Raw genomic sequence first — 19,496 nt, 5'->3', positions numbered from 1 at the left:
ACCTACAATATGCTGGCCACCGTTCTTCACGACTTCTGCAGTCCAGAACGAGTCTCAAAGAACTGTCTGGTTTCCGGATGGCTTTCCAGATGTCAGTCCCAGTCCTTCCTGAGGCCCCACCGCATTGCTGCCTTGAGTTCCCTGAGACCCTCTTTGGTCTTCACAATAAATGATCCACAGTAAACGATTCCGTCGAGCATCTTCACTGCCACTGGAAGGGTTTCAGTTCTGATCCCCTTCCCACTACCAGCTTTCTCTATGGACCCAAGACAATGGAGCTCTCCTATCAATTCAGAGAAGGGCCCAGAGGCAAGCTCTGGGTCTTCTACGAGTCTTTTTCACAAATCTTTTATTTTTTTCCAACGAAGCATGGACACATAGGAAATGGAACAACAGCAACAGCAGCAGCAGCAGCAGCAGCAGCAACAAAACCTTCTTCAAAAACACTTGAAAGGAGGTAAAAGGGCCTCATTTAATTTCATTAGATAAAACCCACCCTCCTCATGCCAATTGTGACGGAGAAAACATCTTGACAAATCATGTCCTTTAGTCAAAACAAGTTGGGGGCCAAACACATGGAGTAGATATAAAATATATTATTTTCAGGAGACTGAAATCCAAACCACAAATTCCAGAAATGCATTTTAAAAGTGCTGCCTATTAGACATGCTAGTTTTAAATTAAATTAACGTTGAAGCGAGAGGGGTAAGGCATGTTTCGATTTATTTATTAGATCACTATCAAGCTTTCCTGTAAGGAGATCAAGGTGCTCCGTGCACAAGCAGCTTGGAGAAATGCTTGGTTGTTTGAAGAACGTCAGGTTCTGCCAAAGCTGTTTCTCCCCGTTCTGACAGCCCCCCTCCCCTGCAGGCATTGCTCTTTGAAGCCCACAGCTTATGTGGCTAACCACAAGTCTACCCTCTGGTTGAGGAGTGTCTTTGGCTGACTTGAAACACTTTCTCAGAACCGCCTGAAGAATGATCTTGTGGGCATACTCTGTCTTCTCCCCAGCTTGTCTGCTTCCCTTCCAGGGCCTGCCACAGCGGAGAGGGAAGAGGCAGAGGAAAGTTGTGTGATGTCTAATCACTCAGTAAGGTTTTGTTTTGTGTTTGTTTGGTTGGTTTTGAGATGATATTGTTCAAAGAAAAATATGGCAAACAGGCAGGTCTTCTATTATCAAAACCTTTCTGGAAGCACTTCGGAAACCAGGTCTGGAGCACAAGTGAATTTTCTGTCCTCTGGACTGTGGAGAACACCGTTAGACTTTACCCAACACTACCCTGTCAGGCTCGACTGCCAAGTGTATGTGCAGGCTGAACACAGGCTGTGTTTTCCAAAAGTGGCCACAACCATCTTTTCAAGAGGAAGAGAGGAAGTCCCTTTTCCTTGAACCCAGGTGGGTATGTAAGACTGCCTTGACAAACAGAGTATTGTGGAGGAAACATGGCGTGACTTCTGAGGCTTCCATCTGCTTCTTTTAGGATTCCTGCCCTTGGAATGCAGCTGCCATGTTGTGAGGAAGCTCAGGCCGACGGAGAGGAACTGTGTCCCTCTGCTAACAGGCCAGGCTGAGCTACGGCTGATGGTCTGCATCAACTTGCTGACTGTGTGATGAGGCCATCTTAATGGTGAATCCTTCTCTGTTGAGCTCTGCCCGGAGTACAGACTCATGAACAAAATCAATGACCCACAGTATGTTAAGTCAATGTTTCAGTATGGCTTCTAATGTAGCAATAGATAACCAGAACGGGTGGGGATGGGAGACTTCTCTGGACAGTCTTCATGCAGGAAAGCACGTGAAAGCAATGTGGGAACGTCATGGGAACAAGCTGCAGTAGGTTGCAAATAAGGTTTTGACTTTAGTAAGGGCAAAACCCAGCAGCCTTGACTTCCCTCTCACAGAGTTTTGGTTGGATGCCGAGAATCCTAAACATACATCTTGTATCCTCTCTCTCCGTGGGACTTGAAGCAGAGTAGAAGACACTCTCTCCTGATGGCTTCCCTCCATCTCAAAGACATAGCTCCTTGGCAAATCACAGTTATCCCTCAAAGCCCTTCTGGCTGTTCCTCTTTACATTTCTTCCACTTATTTTATTGACACCCTGAACATAGGAGCCAGAGTTAATTTTTCTTTTCAATTTTTGTGGTGTGGTAGGAAGCCATTGAAGCCTGTGTAGAAACAGAATAAAATGACTCTCCCTTGGGGTGCAGGGGGTGGGGTGGGCTTTGGGACCAGCCCACTGAGACCCTTCCCACCCCCTGCAGACAGATGACATCCCCTGGCAACTGAGAGCAGAGGCCTGGCAGCTGGGGGTGAGGAGTGGATTCTGACAGCTGCTGGGAAATCACAAATTCCCCCTTTTTCTGAAATCCATTACTTGGAAACCTCCTTTTGAGGTCAGTCTCAAGGGGCCAGAACATTGCTTCATGAGCCCTAACTCCAGGGATCTGAATAGAGACAGAGCAGCCCAGGAGACCTCCACACACCTTCCTAGGCCAAATCCTGACAGTTTCGAAGTCCATTAGCATATTAAAGGCACCGTGCCTTCGGAAAGCAATTTAATTTGTAGTTTCATCCAGTGTTCCCTAAACATATTTAGTGACAGGATCCTTTTGCTAAGAAACAGTCGTTTCTATGGATCGTCGCTGGACAAGAGCGATTCGGAGACCTCCTCTTGCCCACACCATGCTTCTCGGCAAACTGGAAATATGTGTGATGGGCAGAGTGCAGACGGGTTGGAGTAGACACTATGCCCTTGGCCAACCATGAACCATGAATGCTACAGCCTGTAGGGCCATCCTCAGACCCCAAGGACTGGGGCCTGAAAGTCCACACATGTTATTTTAGTCTTCCCCATGGCTAAATCCAAGCTTGTGAATGAAGGAAGAGGGTGCTCAGCTTGAGGAGGTTTCTGAGACCACATCTAGCCTAGAAGTTTCTACACAAACTGGGCATCACGAAGGGCTACTGGACCACCTTGGGCTTACATTCAACACAGGAGCCCCCAAACGTTTTCAAGAAGCAGATCTGTAATACACTATTTAAAAAAAATAAAGAGGGGAAAATCCACCAGCGCCACTGGTGCAGCAGACACGGCCGATCACGGGGGACAGCAGGGAGGAGGCCCGGGGGGGGTCCCTCCAACCTCTTTACTGCTTTGTCTAGAGTCTGATTGTCTGGCTTCTGTCCTCTGGCTTTCAGAGTAGGCCAGTTTTCCTGGCATGTGCATTTACTGAGCTCTGGAAAGGCCAGATCTTCTATGTAGATTAATTCATGATTTCAAAGACCCTTTGAAGTAGGCAAAACATTCTGTTATTTCCAAGAGTTATTACAACTGAATTCCTGGTGTCGGCTGGGAGGCCAGCCTGTAATCTGGTTTAGGTCCTTTTAAATTTAGAAACTTTATAGTAAGTTAAAAATAGGTCTCATTTGTGTACTTTGCCTCCTTTTATCCCCATGGAAAAGGCTGTTCTGTCACTTTTGACCTACCCTTGATATTAGCCAGAGAAAGTCTAGCACTTGCCACCTAGGAGTCTGCAGGGCTAAGACAAAAGTCATTTTCAAACAGTTTTGGGGTGATGCTAGTCATATGACTGAGCAGAGTTCTTCATTATCCTAGATCTGGAATTAAGAGCAATAGACCATCGGCAAGAGTTGTGACTGGTATATGGACTGAGTGGAACCGTGCACCAGGAGGAGAAAAGTCTTCATTAGTGCTATCCTGGATGGCTGGGGCCCTTAAAATGGATTGGAAAAGACCACAGTGCTTAGGTCAAAAGAAGTTGGACGAGGCTGGTAGGTCAGGCTGTTTATAACCCAAGTTAAATGAAGCTTGTACCTGAGTTGGGAAGAGCCAAAATACTGGCTGTTATCTTACATGGTGCTCACCAGGCTGAGCACGGTGCCTGCGCTTTCACACCCAGCGAAGAGAGCATTACGGGCAGGATTACCTCTTCATGGTTACTTTACCTTCATAAACATGCTAAATCCAGTTTTAAGGAGGTCGGTGAGGCCTGAAGACATGTGCTCGATATCCACTGGATCTGGCCTCTCGGGATTAAATATTTCCTCCACGACCTGCCTCAGCAATGGCTTATAGGACGCCTGGAAAGACAAAAATATGAGTGAGTGAGTGGAAGGGTTTGTTTGGTCTGTCGGGAGTGAAGATAGCTTAATCTGCACCAGACGAAGCACAATAAGTTGATTTTGACACCGTGCAACGGCTATGATTTTGTGCGTAAGAACAGACAATTAGAACGACATTGTTTTGTTTTGTTTTGGTAACTTTCACCCCACTTCTCTAGCACTGTTTTTTGTTCTTACCCCTTCCTACAAGCAAATAACCTCTACCAGAGCTGTAATACTAGTACGATGCGTTTTTCAATCTGGGTTTAAGGTGACAATGTTCTGTGTGAAGAATATTAGAAAGCAAAGTATTGTCATTTGATACAGACATGAAGATGGTCTCCCGTTTTCTTCAACATCCTCAGTGATGCTCCCTTCTGCTAGAAACTGGAACAAACATTTTCTCAGGATGTATTGTCATAAATGCAGCCCCAAGCAAGCCCTTCTCCCTCTATGGAGCTCATCTCCAAGTAGGACTTGGCCAGAAAATGAAGCCAGGATGCCAAACAGGCATCTGACCAAGGTCAAGGCTTAGACAAAGCAGGCCACATGGCATGATAGAATTTCAGTAGAACTAAGCTGATGTTGATTTGCTACAGCGTCTACAGTTTGATAAAATGTGCACATTTAGATAATGTTTGAAGGCCCCTGACCAGTGCACTTGTTTTCTTTTATGTTTGTTTTTTTTTTTTTTGAGAGAGAAAGAGAGCGCACGCACCTGCGAGTGAGCGGGGGAGGGGCAGAGAAAGATGGAGACATAGAATCTGAGGCAGGCTCCCGGCTCTGCACTATCAGCACAGAGCCTGAGGTGGGGCTTGAACCCACAAACCGTGAGATCATGACCTGAGCCGAAGTCTGATGCTTAACCAACTGAGCCACCCGGACGTCCCTGACCAGTGCACTTTCTGAGCACGTTCCCACCTCTCATGCCTTGTTCTCCTTCCTCCTCTGTTCTTCCACCTTCCTCCCTCCTGCTGCTGTCTCGGCTGCTCCAGTCGCACAGGGCCCCAGAGTCTGGAGCAAGAATGTCGAAAGAAGAAGGAATGTCTCCCCTCACACCCTCTGATGATGATCACAACCTCAGAAAAGTCAGGTTCTGACAGAGCCTTGCCTAGAACTCTCAAAAGTAGTTCTACATTGGCGGAATCTGTGACCTGATGCTATTTGGTGAACTGATTTCATTTCTGGCTTCGTCTTGCTTTTCTTACAGTCTTTTTTTGGGGGGGGTGTTTTTGCTCTTATTTCCCCTTTATTCCAATTTTCTTACTAAAAAGATTTCAGAAATAGGGGCGCCTGGGTGGCACAGTCGGCTAAGCACCCAACTCTCAGTTTTAGCTCGGATCATGATCTCAGGGTTTCCTGAGTTTGAGCCCTGCATCCGACTCTGTGCTGATAGTGCAGAGGCTGCTTGGGATTCTTGCTCCCCCTCTCTCTGTCTCTCTGCCCCTCTCCTGCTCACACTGTCTCTGTCTCTCTCAAAACAAGTAAACTTAAAAAATGTATTATAAATAAAGCAGGGTATAAACCATCAAAATAATAAACAATTTCTTAGGGGCGCCTGGCACCTGGCTGGCTCAGTCAGTGGAGCGCACGGCTCCTGATCTTGGGGTTGTAGGTTCAAGCCCCATGTTGGGTGTAGACATTTCTTAAAAATAAAATCTTAAAAAAAATAAACACGATTTAGCTGGGACATAACAGGTGCATTTATCAGAGATAAAACAGGGAGAGACAGCAACTATTCAGTCCAGCTGCCTACTCACCCACCCAGAGAGCTCACTGGCAAATGAAAGGTAAAGCACCACGCAGGAATTTAAAAGACAGACATTTAGAAACACAAACACAAAAACAATGAGTTTACCTTCTCTGTGATAAAGCTGTTTAAGATCTATTTTTAAAATTTATCATACAGGCAAAACGGAGAAGTTTGAAAGTCTGAAAACACGCAATTTTGATGAGGCCATGGGGAAACAGACACTCATATCATATTTGCTGGTGGGAGTGCAAATTGTTACAATCAGCGTGGAGAACAATTTGGCAGTACCTTTCACAATTACAAGTGCATTTGACCTGGCAATTCCACCGCTAGGAACTTATCCTATAAATATGTTACCATATACAAATGAGACCTATAACACGCTGTGTACTGTCTGTCACAGTGAAGATTGGAAACAATGCAAGTGCCCGTCAGTAGGAGCTGTTTAATAAATAAGGTAACACCACTGGAAGAAACGCCACGAAAGCAAAGAGGGAGGTTCTTGTGTTGATCTGGCAAAAAGCACAGGGCAGAATAAAGTGCACGTGGGAAAAGCAAGGTGAGGAACAGTGTGTGTGCTGGGCTGGCGTTTGTGTAAAATGTGGCACAGGGGATTTGGAAGCTTGTATCTGCTGAAATATGCAAAAGACAAATTGCTATGTGACCTACAGAGACTGCCATGAGCAGAAATCACGGGGTGGAGGGCAGGACAAGGAACAAAGGTGGTGTGGGGAGTTGGGGAACACGTTTCAAGATGCCAGTTTTTCAAAAAACACAGTTAAAACACCACTAGGGGGGCACCTGGGTGGTGCAGTCAGTTAAGCGTCTGACTTCGGCTCAGGTCATGATCTCAAGGTTAGTGAGCTTGAGTCCTACTTTGGGCTCTGCACTCTCTCTCCCTCTCTGTCTTTCTCTGCCCCCTTGTTCACTCATGCTCTCTCTCTCTCTCTCTCTCAGAACAAAACAAAACAAAAAAACAGAAAGAAACCCTCCACTACAATAGCAAGTGTTTTTTTTCTTTTACTTGTTAAAAATTCCCATTATTTATGCATGGAAGAGACTGAAGTAAAGCACTGTGAAACGTTAATTAGGGTCATCTCTAGGTTCTGAGAGGAAGGAGCATTATTTTTTTCTTTCTCTAAATTTTTTAAGTTCACAGGTATACTTCTGGAATCATAAGATAATCCAATTAACATTTTCCATGTTTATAAAAACCCAGGGCGTGGAATAAATGGCCTCTGAATTTTGCAAATCATCCTCTCTGAGTAAACTGTCTTGAGAGCCCTTTTATCATCTCAGCCTTTCTGGACATTTACTCTCAACTTAAACTTTAATCTTTTTAGGGGTGCCTGGGTGGCTCAGTCGGGCGTCTGGCTTCGACTCAGGTCATGATCTCGTGGTTCAAGCCCTGTGTCAGGTTCTGTGCTGACAGCTCAGAGCCTGGAGAGTGTCTTTGAATTCTATGTCTCCCTCTCTCTCTGACCCTCCTCTGCTGACGCTCTCTCTCTCTCTCTCTCTCAAAAATAAATAAAACATTAAAAAAATTTAAGAAAAACAAAAAAAAACCCCTTTAATCTCTTTAAACTGCTCCCCAAAGAGAAGTCCTTTGTCCAATATTCTGCTACCTTTTCCAGCAATATCATCAAATATTCATCAACTTCTTTCTTAGTAATAGCATCTAATTTGTAGCTCGGCACATCATCCACTGGCAAAAAGACTGCATTCTCTAGCTTTCCTCATGCTGGGTACAGCCATGTAACTAAGTTCTGGACAATGAGACACCAGCAGAAGGGTACTGGGACTTGCAAAAGTCTCCTTTTTTAAGAGGGAAGGGTATGCTCTTTCCCTTTCTCTGTTCTGCTGCTTGGAACATGGAAGTGAGGTCTGGAGCTCCGGCAGCCACGGTAGAAAACAGGGCCATTCCTTAGAGATGCTGGAGCCCAGAGCCGGAAGAAGTGTTGGCTGGTGATGGCTGGTGGGGCCACAACATGAACAGACTAAACTCACCTACTTTACATGACAATACAAACGTCCTATGTGTAAGACATTATTTTTCAGGTCTCTGTTTCTTGCAACAAAATGAAATTCTAACTGATATGGAGTAAAAGGAAATATAAAGAAATAAAGGGCCATGCCTTCCCTCTCAGGCCTTACACTTATTTATTTTATTAGCCTGTATACAGTTGTATAGAATAACTGGAAGCAGAATCCCAGAGAAATAACATTTAGGCTGTCACGATTAAGAGAGGAGAGAGTATGTCCCCAACCCCCCCCCCGCCCCCCGCAGGTTGTTGCTCTCTGAAGGATGCACTTCCTGCAGGGAGAAACAGTAGTGATGGCGGAGGGAGTCAGACACAGGAAAAAGTCTGTAATCCAGCTAAAATGCTGACTCGGCACCTCCTCTGTGCAAGGAGCAGGGGGCCAGGCATGATGGCTCTCTTCAGTACAGTCCTGCTAACAGGGAAGAGAAGGAAGCATGGAGGGCCTGGGGATCTCGTCTTCTCCCCTGCTCCACTTTCAGCTAAGCTCTGGGGAATGAAGCACTCAGGAGAAGATACGCAGGGAGCAGGGGTTCCCCTTGGGGGTGAGCAGGGGTTTGGAAGGGCTATTCCCTTAATAGCTTCGTTCTTGGGATTTTGTGACCATTGTATGTTATTGGGGGAGGTTGTAAATCCTTTTGATTTTATATTATTTTTTCTAAAATATGTAGGTGACATTTGCTTAGAGTGGGAAGAGAAGTTACAACTCCAATACAGAAAGTAACAGACAGCAACCCCCCCACATGATCTAGAAAAATAACATAGACACTTTTATTAACTGCCTGATGTATCTCCATGATACTCATTGCTTAGATTTCTTGACGCCTTCTCTCTGGTTATCTTTTCATTTGACAACAATTTTGAAAAACCATTTCCTATTGAGACGCCATAGTGATTTAAACTATTGTCTCTCAACTCCAAACCCTGTCTTCTGTAGTTAGTTCTGTGATGCTGGCCTGTGACTCCGCCGACCACATTTGTGCTTTGCCACCTGGACCTGTTGGACTCCGCCATCAGGGGGCGCTAGATGGACACTGGAGGAAGGAAGACCAAGCATGCGCTCTTCCCCATGTATTCGCTGTTCCCACCAGCATCGCCGCCTTGACGGTTCCTCACCACTGGATGCTGTCCCTTCTCTCGCCTTTTAAGTCATAGGATTCAATAAATTACCTTCTTCTTTCAGCCAGTTGGAGCTTTTTTATTTTCTATTTTCACTTGTAACAAAAAGCACACTAACCCATGTTTTATTAAAGAGATGTTGATAAGGTTTTCCCTTATAGAAGCCCTCTAATTCTTTACTAAAACTACTAAGCACAGAACAACAAAATAACATTGTCCATTAAAAATTTTTTTAAATGTTTATTCATTTTTTAGAAAGAAAGAGAGAGCACAAGTGAGTGGGGGAGGGGCAGAGAGCGGGAGAGCCACAGAATCCGAAGCAGGCTCCAGGCTCTGAGCTGTCAGCACAGAGACAGACAGGGGACTCGAACCCATGACTGTGAGATCATGACCTGAGTCGAAGTTGGATGCTTAACCAACTGAGCCACCCAGGCGCCCTAACATTGTCCATTTAAGGAGAACAATTTGGGAAAGACTTTCTAAGGCATAACGCAGTATGGGCCTCATGACTTCTTAGCAAGCATATTTCTTAGTTTTTCCAATTAGGGTTTTAATGATGAGAGGCTCCTTCCTTTCAGCCATTTAGGTTGGATTGCTTTGTGTCTCAAATCATGTCTTTGAAATCTGATTGGAATGCAGTTTCATCAATGGCTTCTTCAATCAGCAACCTCTAACTGTCATGGAAGTTTCTATTTAGCCAGAAGCCGCCACTTCTCAGCAAAGGACCCCGTAGAAGGTGGTGATCAGGGAAACAGAGGTGTTCCCCTAATGCACTGCTCGGAGTTTTCCTCACGTGCTAGAGAGGGCTGGAGGGGATCAGTTGTGTAGTTTGCCTCAACATGAAGAAAGTCAGGCACAGTAATTTAACTTCCCCAATGAAACATTCTCTGCCAGTTCACCTTTGGCGGATAGGGAGGAGAGGAATTAAACACACAGGCAAATTCGTTCTTTCCTTTTCTTGCTGGTCATTTATTTCTTGCTTATGTCACATCTGGTGTGTGTTGGCAGGAGGGGGTCTCTGCCCCCACCACCATACGGGTTGCCACAGGTTCCTTCTGTTGAGGGGCTCCACCATTCTCTGGGGCACTGGAATCCCACACTGACACCTCTGCATCTCATCAGCAGATGATGGAAGAGAGGGACCTTGGAGATTTCCAGGGCGATTTTATAGACTTCGCCTGAGAGCGCTCTGTATCACTTCTACCCATTGTTTATTGGCCAGAATTAGTCACGAACCTACATTTACCCTGAGGGAATCTGGAAAATGTGGCCTAACTGTGCCCAGGAGGAAAAGGAAATGGAGTTTGGGAACACAGAGCATTATCTCTGCCACAGACACACTGTAAAGTCTGTACTGAAACATTAATATAATTATTTTTTTTAACTGGCAAGTTGCATGTTATGGGCAAAGGATTATTAAGCCCTTTTCCCTTCTTCTGCATAAGAATTTGACCTTTGGTTGACTTTCTAGCTCTGTTTCCCTGGAAACCTGATAAGAGAAGAATGTCAAACTGTAGCCAGGCAAGATGGCTCATGATAAAATTGACCCTTACTTAGTAAATTGCATTAGACTGGAGAAAGCTCTAAATATTGGATAGAAAGCCAGAGCTTTGGGCTTCTCTGAGTATGATGACTTTTGTATAACTGGGCATGTCCCTTGGAGGAAGGCTGGAGGCTGTCTGTGGAATTGTCCTGAAACTGGCTCCCAGAGGATATGAAGTTTTCAAGCCAGGAGACTTCTGCCCCCGCCTCTCCCCCTACATGAGTCTAGTTCCCTCACTTCTGAGCTATTACCTTGGGACCAAGCTGTGTAGCTTCTGGGGAATGGCATGGACTGCTTCATGAATGGTCACAAGGACTACTCCAGGGAAGAAACATGCCTGCTGCTCCCTGAGGAGCTATGTTCCTGTCCTAGGCAGACTGGTGCCAAGTGGTGGCCTTGACCACATGGCCAGCTAATCCACTAAGCACAGAAGACACAGTGCCTAGAGCCCACCAGACTTGCAGGGACCCATGAAAATGTACTTGTTTGAAATCAGAAGGAAAAAAAATGAACTTTTAGGTCAAGGATAATGTTTTGATATAAAATACTGTCTCTATACAACTGAACGGGTACAATTAGAAACTTTTTAAAAATTTATTATTTATTTTGAGAGAGGGAGTATGAGCAGTGGTGGGGCAGAAAGAGAGGGGGAGAGAGAATCCCAAGTAGACTTCACGCTGTCAGCATGCAGCCTGGCATGGGGCTCAATCTCATGAACTGTGAGATCACGACCTGAGCCGAAACCAAGAGTAGGACGCTTAACTGACTGAGCCACCCAGGTGCCCCATACAATACACATTTTAATATTTTTTATTTTTATGGAGGAAGGGGTCCATAAAGACAAAAGTGACCAGGGCCATGAAAATCATAACATGGCCCTTTCTGATAGGCTCATGAGGATAGGGTTTGGTAGAGCCTAATGACATCTCTGATTGGTATTATCCATGAAAAAGTTGAAGTTTCAAAAAAAATTGAAACCCCTCTCTTTAAATTGCCAGAACAAGCTGGGCTTTAAAAAAAAATCATATTTAATCAAAATATGAAAAATAAAATATTTATGTCTATGTCACCGGTTACTCTTTTAGGGTAGATATAATGGTGAGAAGGTCTAGAAGACTCTTTTATTGACCTGATTCTAGCTTTTGGATGAAAGTAGTGAGTACAGCAGCACTTGCTGACATTGTACGTAAGTCAGAGACCATTTTGAGCAACTAGTCTAATTCCAACATCTTATTGAACTTGGTGCACCTTAAAGAGGGTCCAAGACCATCAGGGTGGAGGAAAGCCGGAGCTGTTGCCACAACCACATCCGGATCCATCAGTGCTGCTGCCCTTGGCTTTGCTGGTCGGTGTTGGTGCGGCCACGGACACTCTCAGTCCTGTTGTGGACGATGCCTCTCCCTTTGATGCAAAATTGATTCTACACAGCCAACTTCTCAGGAAAACTAGACTTGTGGAGAGACTATTCATCTTGTTTCAACCCATGACTGCACAGAAACACATCTGTTCAAAACTGCTGATGGTTTTGTCTGTGCCGTGGCTCATTTATTTTTATATTTTGCTATACTACGACGGATTTCTTTCTCCTTTCATCTTCTTAAAAGGAAATGGTTTGCTCTGCAGATTAAAAAGTGATTCATTTGCCAATCTGTTCCTCCATCTATCCACCTATCCATCCATCCACCCATCCTTCCTTCAAACCCCAAAGCAGATTACTTTACAAAATTTTGAGAGTTAGTCCTTTTAATATGAAAACAACCTAAGGCCAAAGCTATTAACTAATCTGCTGAGTTCACACAGGCCGTCAGAAGCAGACTACAGGGCAGAGCCAAGTTCCCTGGCCCCCAGCATGGTCCCATCTTGTGTTGATTCTTTCAGAAAGGACACTAGCAGATCTGGAGTTCGGTAGATAGAATCAGGGGGAAGAAGAGCTTGGTACTTAGAAAGAACTGTGGCCGCCAGGGCTGGGGATTACTGACAAAGAGGCTGGTCCTATGGACTGTTCAAGAGGCGCGTTTCACCAGGCAGCAGATGAATCAAGCCTCTTCGGGCACTGCTGGCTCTCAGAGCTCCCGTTCAGCATGCCAGAGGCGCAGGAGACAGCACACATCTGTGGAAAGTTTTCTCCTGCGCAGCCCGGCACAGCACTTTGAGACCTCTGCCAAAGCAAGTCATGTGAGAGTCATACAGTATTTTGTCTGCGAGGCACAGACGCTCTTTGCCCTGAGACATCGGCCTAATGGCCTCCTGATGCTGCAGCTGAGCAAAAGCAGCACATCAAACACGGTGGCATTTAGGGAGGAGGTGAAACCTCCCATTGAACTAGACCGTTTGTAGTAAGAAACAAAAGCAGAAGACTTGCTGCACAAGCAAAACCGGGGGCTTTGGTTTCCACCCAACAGAGTCTATGAACAAACACATTTCCCCCAACAAACGGGCATCAGCAAGACTCTGGCCATACACAGCAGCTAATGGTGCAGTCAGCTTGCCAGTGACTCCCTTTCCATGTGGCCCTTCTCCTGGCAGAGGGAAAGGTAAAATGCTCCACAAGAGGACAAAGAAAAGGCTTATTTTGTCCTTCGCTACAAACGTTACAGCAAATGCTTACATAGTGCTGTCTATGTCAGCTCCGTCCTAGGAGCTTTCCATGTACCAATTCACCTAATCATGACAGCGTCTTGATGGGGGAGGTACTATTATTAGCTACTTTGTAGCTAGGCACAGGGAGGAGCTAGGCACAGGGAGGTGAATTAACCTGCCTAAAATCACACAGTTAAGGATGCCTGGGTGGCTCAGTCAGTTGGACATCCGACTTCAGGTCAAGCCCTGCATTGGGCTCTGTGCTGACAGCTCAGAGCCTAGAACCTGCTTCAGATTCTGCCTCCTTCTCTCTGTGCCCGTCCCTCCCCTCCTTCTTTTTCTCTCTCAAATATAAACATTAAAAAGACAGGAAATAAAATAAAATAAAATAAAACCATACAGTGAATAGGACAATGGACCTATGAAGCCAATGCTGTTATGCTGGGCTATGAACCCAAATGCTGCTGTTACCTCCATGCTAACCTTCATCTCACTAAGAATGAAGAGAATAAGAAATACCATTGTGGCTGGATCCCTCTGGTCCCACAGTCCAGAAGTCTTCCGTGCATCCATCCATCCATCCATCCACCTACTCACCCACCCACTAGGTGGCAAGTACTGAGTTGGGCTCGGCAGATACCATGGTGAACAAACATGGATGCTGTCTCCAGCTTTGGTGGTACATTCGGCAAGTCGAGAGCTTCAATGGCAGCCTCATGATCCCCATCTCCTGGCTGTAGCTGAGGTCCTGGTTCCCTGGGAGGGCCAGGTGTGTGGCAATTTTCTGGGCTCATTTCTGGAGATACATTCTAGCTCCCACTCCTCCAGCTCTTCCAGAGATTTTATATGTACTTAATTTCTTGTATGAAACATGTTGTCCTTAAAATGACGAAAGCAGTACTCCCTGGGCTGTGGCTGACACATTTTCCTAAAGAGCTAAAGGATGAAGATGAATGAAGAGGTGCTTCCAGTGCAAGCAGGGGTACAGGAGTGGCTCTGAGAGCGGCTTATGTACCAGAGCAGGAGAGAGGGGTGCTGGGAGGGGGCCTGGGGTGGGGGTCCAGGGAAGAGAGCCTAGATTTGCAGTGCTGCTCAGAGCTGGAACAGGAATCTGGAGGTAGACCAGGTCTACTGTCTTCCTAGGTGTCTCAGGGAGCCCAGAGCATCTCAACCCGACTCAGTACAAACGGTGGAGCTAGATAGAAAGTACACTTCCTATCTAGGGGTGAGGACCAAGTTGGGAGAAGAGATGGACAGCAAGTTGCTCAGTCAAGGCCCACTTCAAAACTAGACACAGCTGGACTCTGAGCCTAGTTTGGACATTTGTCTTTTTCTCATCATACATACTCTGTGTACCAACACATCCTCTGCTATATGATAAAGATAGATGTACGGCATCCAAGATGCCCCCAACAAATATTTATTAAGCTTTCACTATAGGTAAAATCCCACTCTAGACACTGAGGATATTGCAGCGAACAAACCAGATAAAAATCCCTGTTCTTACTGGGCTTTCCGCTATGATTGAGAACTTCAAATTAAAAAATGTTTAAAAAACCCAACAGGTAAAAATGACCTATAATCCCACCCAAAACTCTTTCTCTATCCACGTAAATATAATAAAGCAAGAAGTCAGAGTTCCTCCTTGTCTATCCAACACTTCTCAACCCTACAAGGTAACCATTATAACTTTTCTTAGTTAAAAAAAACTTTATTAGATACACATACCCATATACTTTTTATTTTATTTTGTTTTGTTTTTTAAACAAAAAATAGAAAAATGCCTCACAGAATGATCTACATTATATGTTTTTCTTTTTCCCCATCGAATAGATCATCAACCTCCATTTTAGTCTGAGTTCTCCAAGAAGCAGAGCCTGAGACAAGGATTTACTCACAGTCCTGCTAATAGGCACATTTAGAGTTGCCCTATTCATTTCAATTGTTTCACAGTATTTCACAGCCTGGGTCTGTATCATTATTTACTAAATCCCCTTAAGGCACACACATATTCCCCATGTTGCCCCCCCACATCCCATTCACTGAGATTTAGGATTTTCAGTGAATGGGTTGATGCTATTGACTCACTGCAGGGGGGTCAGTACAACAGGGAGAAAGTTCATTTTGTGAAGACCATGGTTGCAGGACAGGGTTCTGAGGTCTGGAGAAATACCAGCATTGGTGGCAGGGTGATAAAGTCTAGGAAATTTGTCATTGTCCTTATGATGCCCAAGATTTATTGCTAATACACATTTATGTGAATTTGGTGAAATGAGTCACAATGATGATCATACAACTGAAAAGTGCTGATTAATTTAGTGTTTTAGTTGCACTTTGTCAACTATAGCTTTGCTTCTTGGAATTCTTTGGTCTAAATCTCATCATATATCACCAGTTCTGTGTCTTCTAGAACTAGTTCATACTGCTGTATTTTATTTAATTATCTTTTTAAATTAAAAAAATTTTTTTTCAATGTTTATTCATTTTTGAGAGACAGAGACAGAGTGTGAGCAGGGGAGGGGCAGAGAGAGAGAGGGAGACACAGAATCCAAAGCAGGCTCCAGGCTCTGAGCTGCCAGCACAGAGCCCGAGGTGGGGCTTGAACTCATGTACCATGAGATCATGACCTGAGCTGAAGTCGGACGCTTAACCGACTGAGCCACCCAGGTGCTCCTTATTTTATTTATTAAAAAAAAAGTTTTTTAATATTTATTCATTTTCCAGAGACAGAGCATGAGTGGGGGAGGGGCAGAGAGAATCTGAAGCAGGCTGCAGGCTCTGAGCTGTCAGCACAGAGCCCAATGTAGGGCTCGAACTCACAGACTGTGAGATCATGACTGGAGCTGAAGTTGGAAGCTTAACCAACTGAGCCACCCAGGTGCCCCATATTTCTGTATTTTAGACTGGTGATTTTTTTAAATGACCAACTACATATGATTAATTCTGTGAGTGATTTTATCTGTATTTTGTAGTAGTGGTGCTCTCAGATCATTGAACAAAAGACGGGAATTTACGTTACTAAGTTGAGTGCCAGTTTCTAAGGTCTTTCATATGTGGGTGGGTGATTTCAGATGCCCGTCGGCACCATCAATCAGTATTTCTAGAAGCTCCATGAGATCCACAGGATAGCAGGGAGGAGGTTTTGTGTTGGCAGTCAAAACTTGGCACCTGGCCCCGGCTGCCTGTGTGCCTGTGGCAAGTCATGTGGCTTTCCTAGATCTCAGGATGATAGCACTTCCTGGTTGACTGGCTTAGTCGTTGTGAGGCTCAAAGGACAAACCAAATGTGAGAGCACTCTTCAAGTATCCGCTACTATAAGAATATATGTGAGGAAGAGTCTGGAGTTTGGTAGGCTAGGTGAATAACCTTAGCTCTTGTCTACATGCCCACCTTCTGGATGCTGAACTTGACCCTCATTACTCCAGAGTTCCCACTGACAGCACATTCAACTCCCCAAAGAGCCTTAGCAAATAGAGTGGGTTTTACTGAGGTTTCACAGGGAGATGAAGGAGAAGATGGTTGCACATACTCCATTAATGATCTTTTCCATCAGGCACATGTGTTTTTCCCTGTCTCCAACCTTGTCCAACAGAGACCACCCAGCCTCAATGACTGCAGCCTTTTCTTCACTCCTTAACTTTCCATTTAGGTCTTTCTGAGGCTCCTCCCTCACTGAGCTTTTAATCTTGGATTCTGATAGTACCCTCCTACTCACTAGTCAAAACACCCTTCTAAAGTGTCCTTACTGTCCTCAGGAAGTGGTGGGGGAATTTTAAATAACAAAGGATTCCCTGTCACCAACCTCTTTTTTCCTTGCTATAATATTATTAGGTAATGTTATTATTCTAATTGTTCAGAATGTTTAGGGTCTGCTTAGATCTAGAAGCTTGGGAATCACATAAGGCCCCCTCTCCTGCACCTACAGTAACTGGGGCCCAATGAGGTGAAGGGACTTACCTAAGGTTACAAAATAGGTAGGACACAGTTCTAAAGCAGGGGCTGACCCCCTGTCCAGGCTCGTCTCTCTGCATCAAGCCTGTGGTACAAATGAATCAAGAGGCTTTCAGATTCAGGGGAACCTAGAACTCTCAACTAGAAGGGGGCTTGGAATTCATCTAGAACAAATCCCTCATTTTAGAGAGACTGAGATGGAAACTTTTTTTGCAGTCTCTGATTCCTAAAAATACAACACAGATTAGTTGGTTACTTTCAAATATATGTACTTGCCTGGTGGGTATGATTTCCAGGAACATACACAGACTTAAACTGTTTCATGAGATTCCGAGCTCCAGCAATATCCCGAAGTGAGGTAAACAGCTCATCCACGGCAATTTTGGATTTGTGGAAAGTCAGCTTAATTGAAGAGTCACAGCCTGAAACAATCCAGAGATATTTCCTTTAACTTAAGTTTTAATCATGACAGCTTGAGCTCCATGTAACACAGTTGGGTTTTTCTTAACCCGATTTTTTCCTGGCTGTTCCCCAACCAGGCTGTTTCAATCATCCACGGGCAATGAAACATACTGAGTATAAATGCCTTTGATAGAAGTAGAACTCAGAATAGCCTGGGATGGCTCTCACTGGCTTCAGTCCCTCTTTTACAGAAAGAAAGCTCCCAGGGTCCCCCGTCCTCAGAACACAGCTTTGGGAAAATATGGGGAGACACAAAGAAAAGTACCAGAGAGTTCTGCAGTGAACCTCTCTTGCCTGAATCCCACCAACAGTTCCCGTAACATAGAATAGCAAGAATGAGAGATTACAGAGCTGCTCCAGTAACAGAACTTGCTGGGCTGGGCATCTGCCTAATGTGCTAACAAAGCAGATGGTGTATTTCAAAGGCAGCCATTCAAAGCTGGTAACACACAAAGATGGCCTAATAAGAAGACTATTCTCGGCAATGATTCTATTTTTCTTTGACACTTAGAATAGCTGGATTTATTCTCTATCTTGTTAGAAGCCAATTCAGAAGTGAAATAATCACAGATAAGTCAGAAGTTTAAAAAGTAAAGGTTCAAAAGGAGTATTTCTGACTGGTTCCAATACTCAGATATATTATTAACTCATTGATCCTCACAGCACCCTAATGAGATTGGTGCTATTATTTCCCCCATCTTAAGGATGAAGGAACCAAGGTACAGAGAGGTTAAGTAATGAGCAGGCACTGCCAATGCCCCATCCACACCCACTCAGGCATCCTGGACGTCACCTGCAGGTTTGGGGAACAACCTCAGACTGGGTCCTACCTCAAGAACCTGTATGTCTATGTCTGTCTTTGTCTCTGTCTCTCTCTCTCTCTCTCTCTCTCTATCTCTTTGCTTTTTTGTCTCTCTTCCTGTCTGAGGGCTTTCTATGGTTACAGAAGCATGCTTGGCCTTTGTGTGCGGCAAGCCAGAAGTGCTGGGAAGTCAGCACTCATTGGCATGGTCCAGCTTTCTCATCCCCTGGTGGGGGTGCAATTCTGAATTGTGGTCTCCAAACACTTTGCTCAGTCCCAGAAGGATGGAGCCCCAGTTGCCCACAATAATAACTCACTCATTTATGCCCTTTTATTGGCTTTCCTTCCTTCCCTGGCTCTCTTCCCTACTTCCTGACTGTGCTTCCTGAAATGTCTTTCCGAATATAGTACTTGCACCCAAATCCTTGTCCCAGGACACCAGAACTTTCACAGGGGTTTAAACACACACAGCCTGAATCCGGAGCCTGTATTCTGTTCTGGGAAAAGCTTTATTGAGATATAATTCATATACTATACATTGAACCCACTTAAAGCATACAATCCAAGAGCTGTTAGTATATTTACAGAGTTGTATGCCCATCATCACCACATCCATTTTAGAATATTCTTATCTGAATTCATAGATCAGTTCTAGAAGGCTTCTGGTGGAGTGGATCGGGTTTTCCATGTAGAGTATCATGTCGTCTGTGAAAAGGGAAAGTTTGGCTTCTTCTTTGCCAATTCTGAGGCCTTTTATTTCCTTTTGTTGTCTGATTGCTGATGCTAGGACTTCCAACACTATGTTAAACAACAATGGTGAGAGTGGACATCCCTGTTGTGTCCCTGATTTCAGGGGGACAGCTCTCAGTTTTTCCCCATTGAGGATAATGTTGGCTGTGGGCTTTTCGTAAATGGCTTTTATGATGTTTAAGTAAGTTCCTTCTATCCCAACTTTCTCGAGAGTTTTTATTAAGAAGAGATGTTGTATTTTGTCAAATGCTTTTTCAGCATCTATCAACAGATGAATGGATCAAGAAGATGTGGTTTATATATACAATGGAGTACTATATGGCAATGAGGAAGAATGAAATATGGCCATTTGTAGGAAAGTGGATGGACCT

The 19,496-nt window shown here is 44.7% G+C and overlaps 1 protein-coding gene across 1 annotated transcript in view; it reads right to left on the bottom strand.

The window, feature by feature from the left end:
• The window catches only part of LOC115302053 (sec1 family domain-containing protein 2-like), a 327,285-nt gene that overhangs the window by 16,284 nt on the left and 291,505 nt on the right, over nt 1-19,496 (bottom strand). The window contains exons 3-4 of the mRNA XM_029952058.1: nt 17,388-17,533; nt 3,971-4,105 (exon numbers count right to left, since the gene is read on the bottom strand). Of these exons, the coding sequence (XP_029807918.1) occupies nt 3,971-4,105; nt 17,388-17,533 (281 nt within the window). The remainder of the gene's footprint in view (nt 1-3,970; nt 4,106-17,387; nt 17,534-19,496) is intronic.

This window comes from Suricata suricatta, chromosome 1 (genome assembly GCF_006229205.1).
Source record: "Suricata suricatta isolate VVHF042 chromosome 1, meerkat_22Aug2017_6uvM2_HiC, whole genome shotgun sequence".
In the NCBI taxonomy this organism is placed as follows: domain Eukaryota; kingdom Metazoa; phylum Chordata; class Mammalia; order Carnivora; family Herpestidae; genus Suricata; species Suricata suricatta.
The sequence above is the reverse complement of the archived record's forward strand: the minus strand, read 5'-3'. Positions and strand labels throughout refer to the sequence as shown.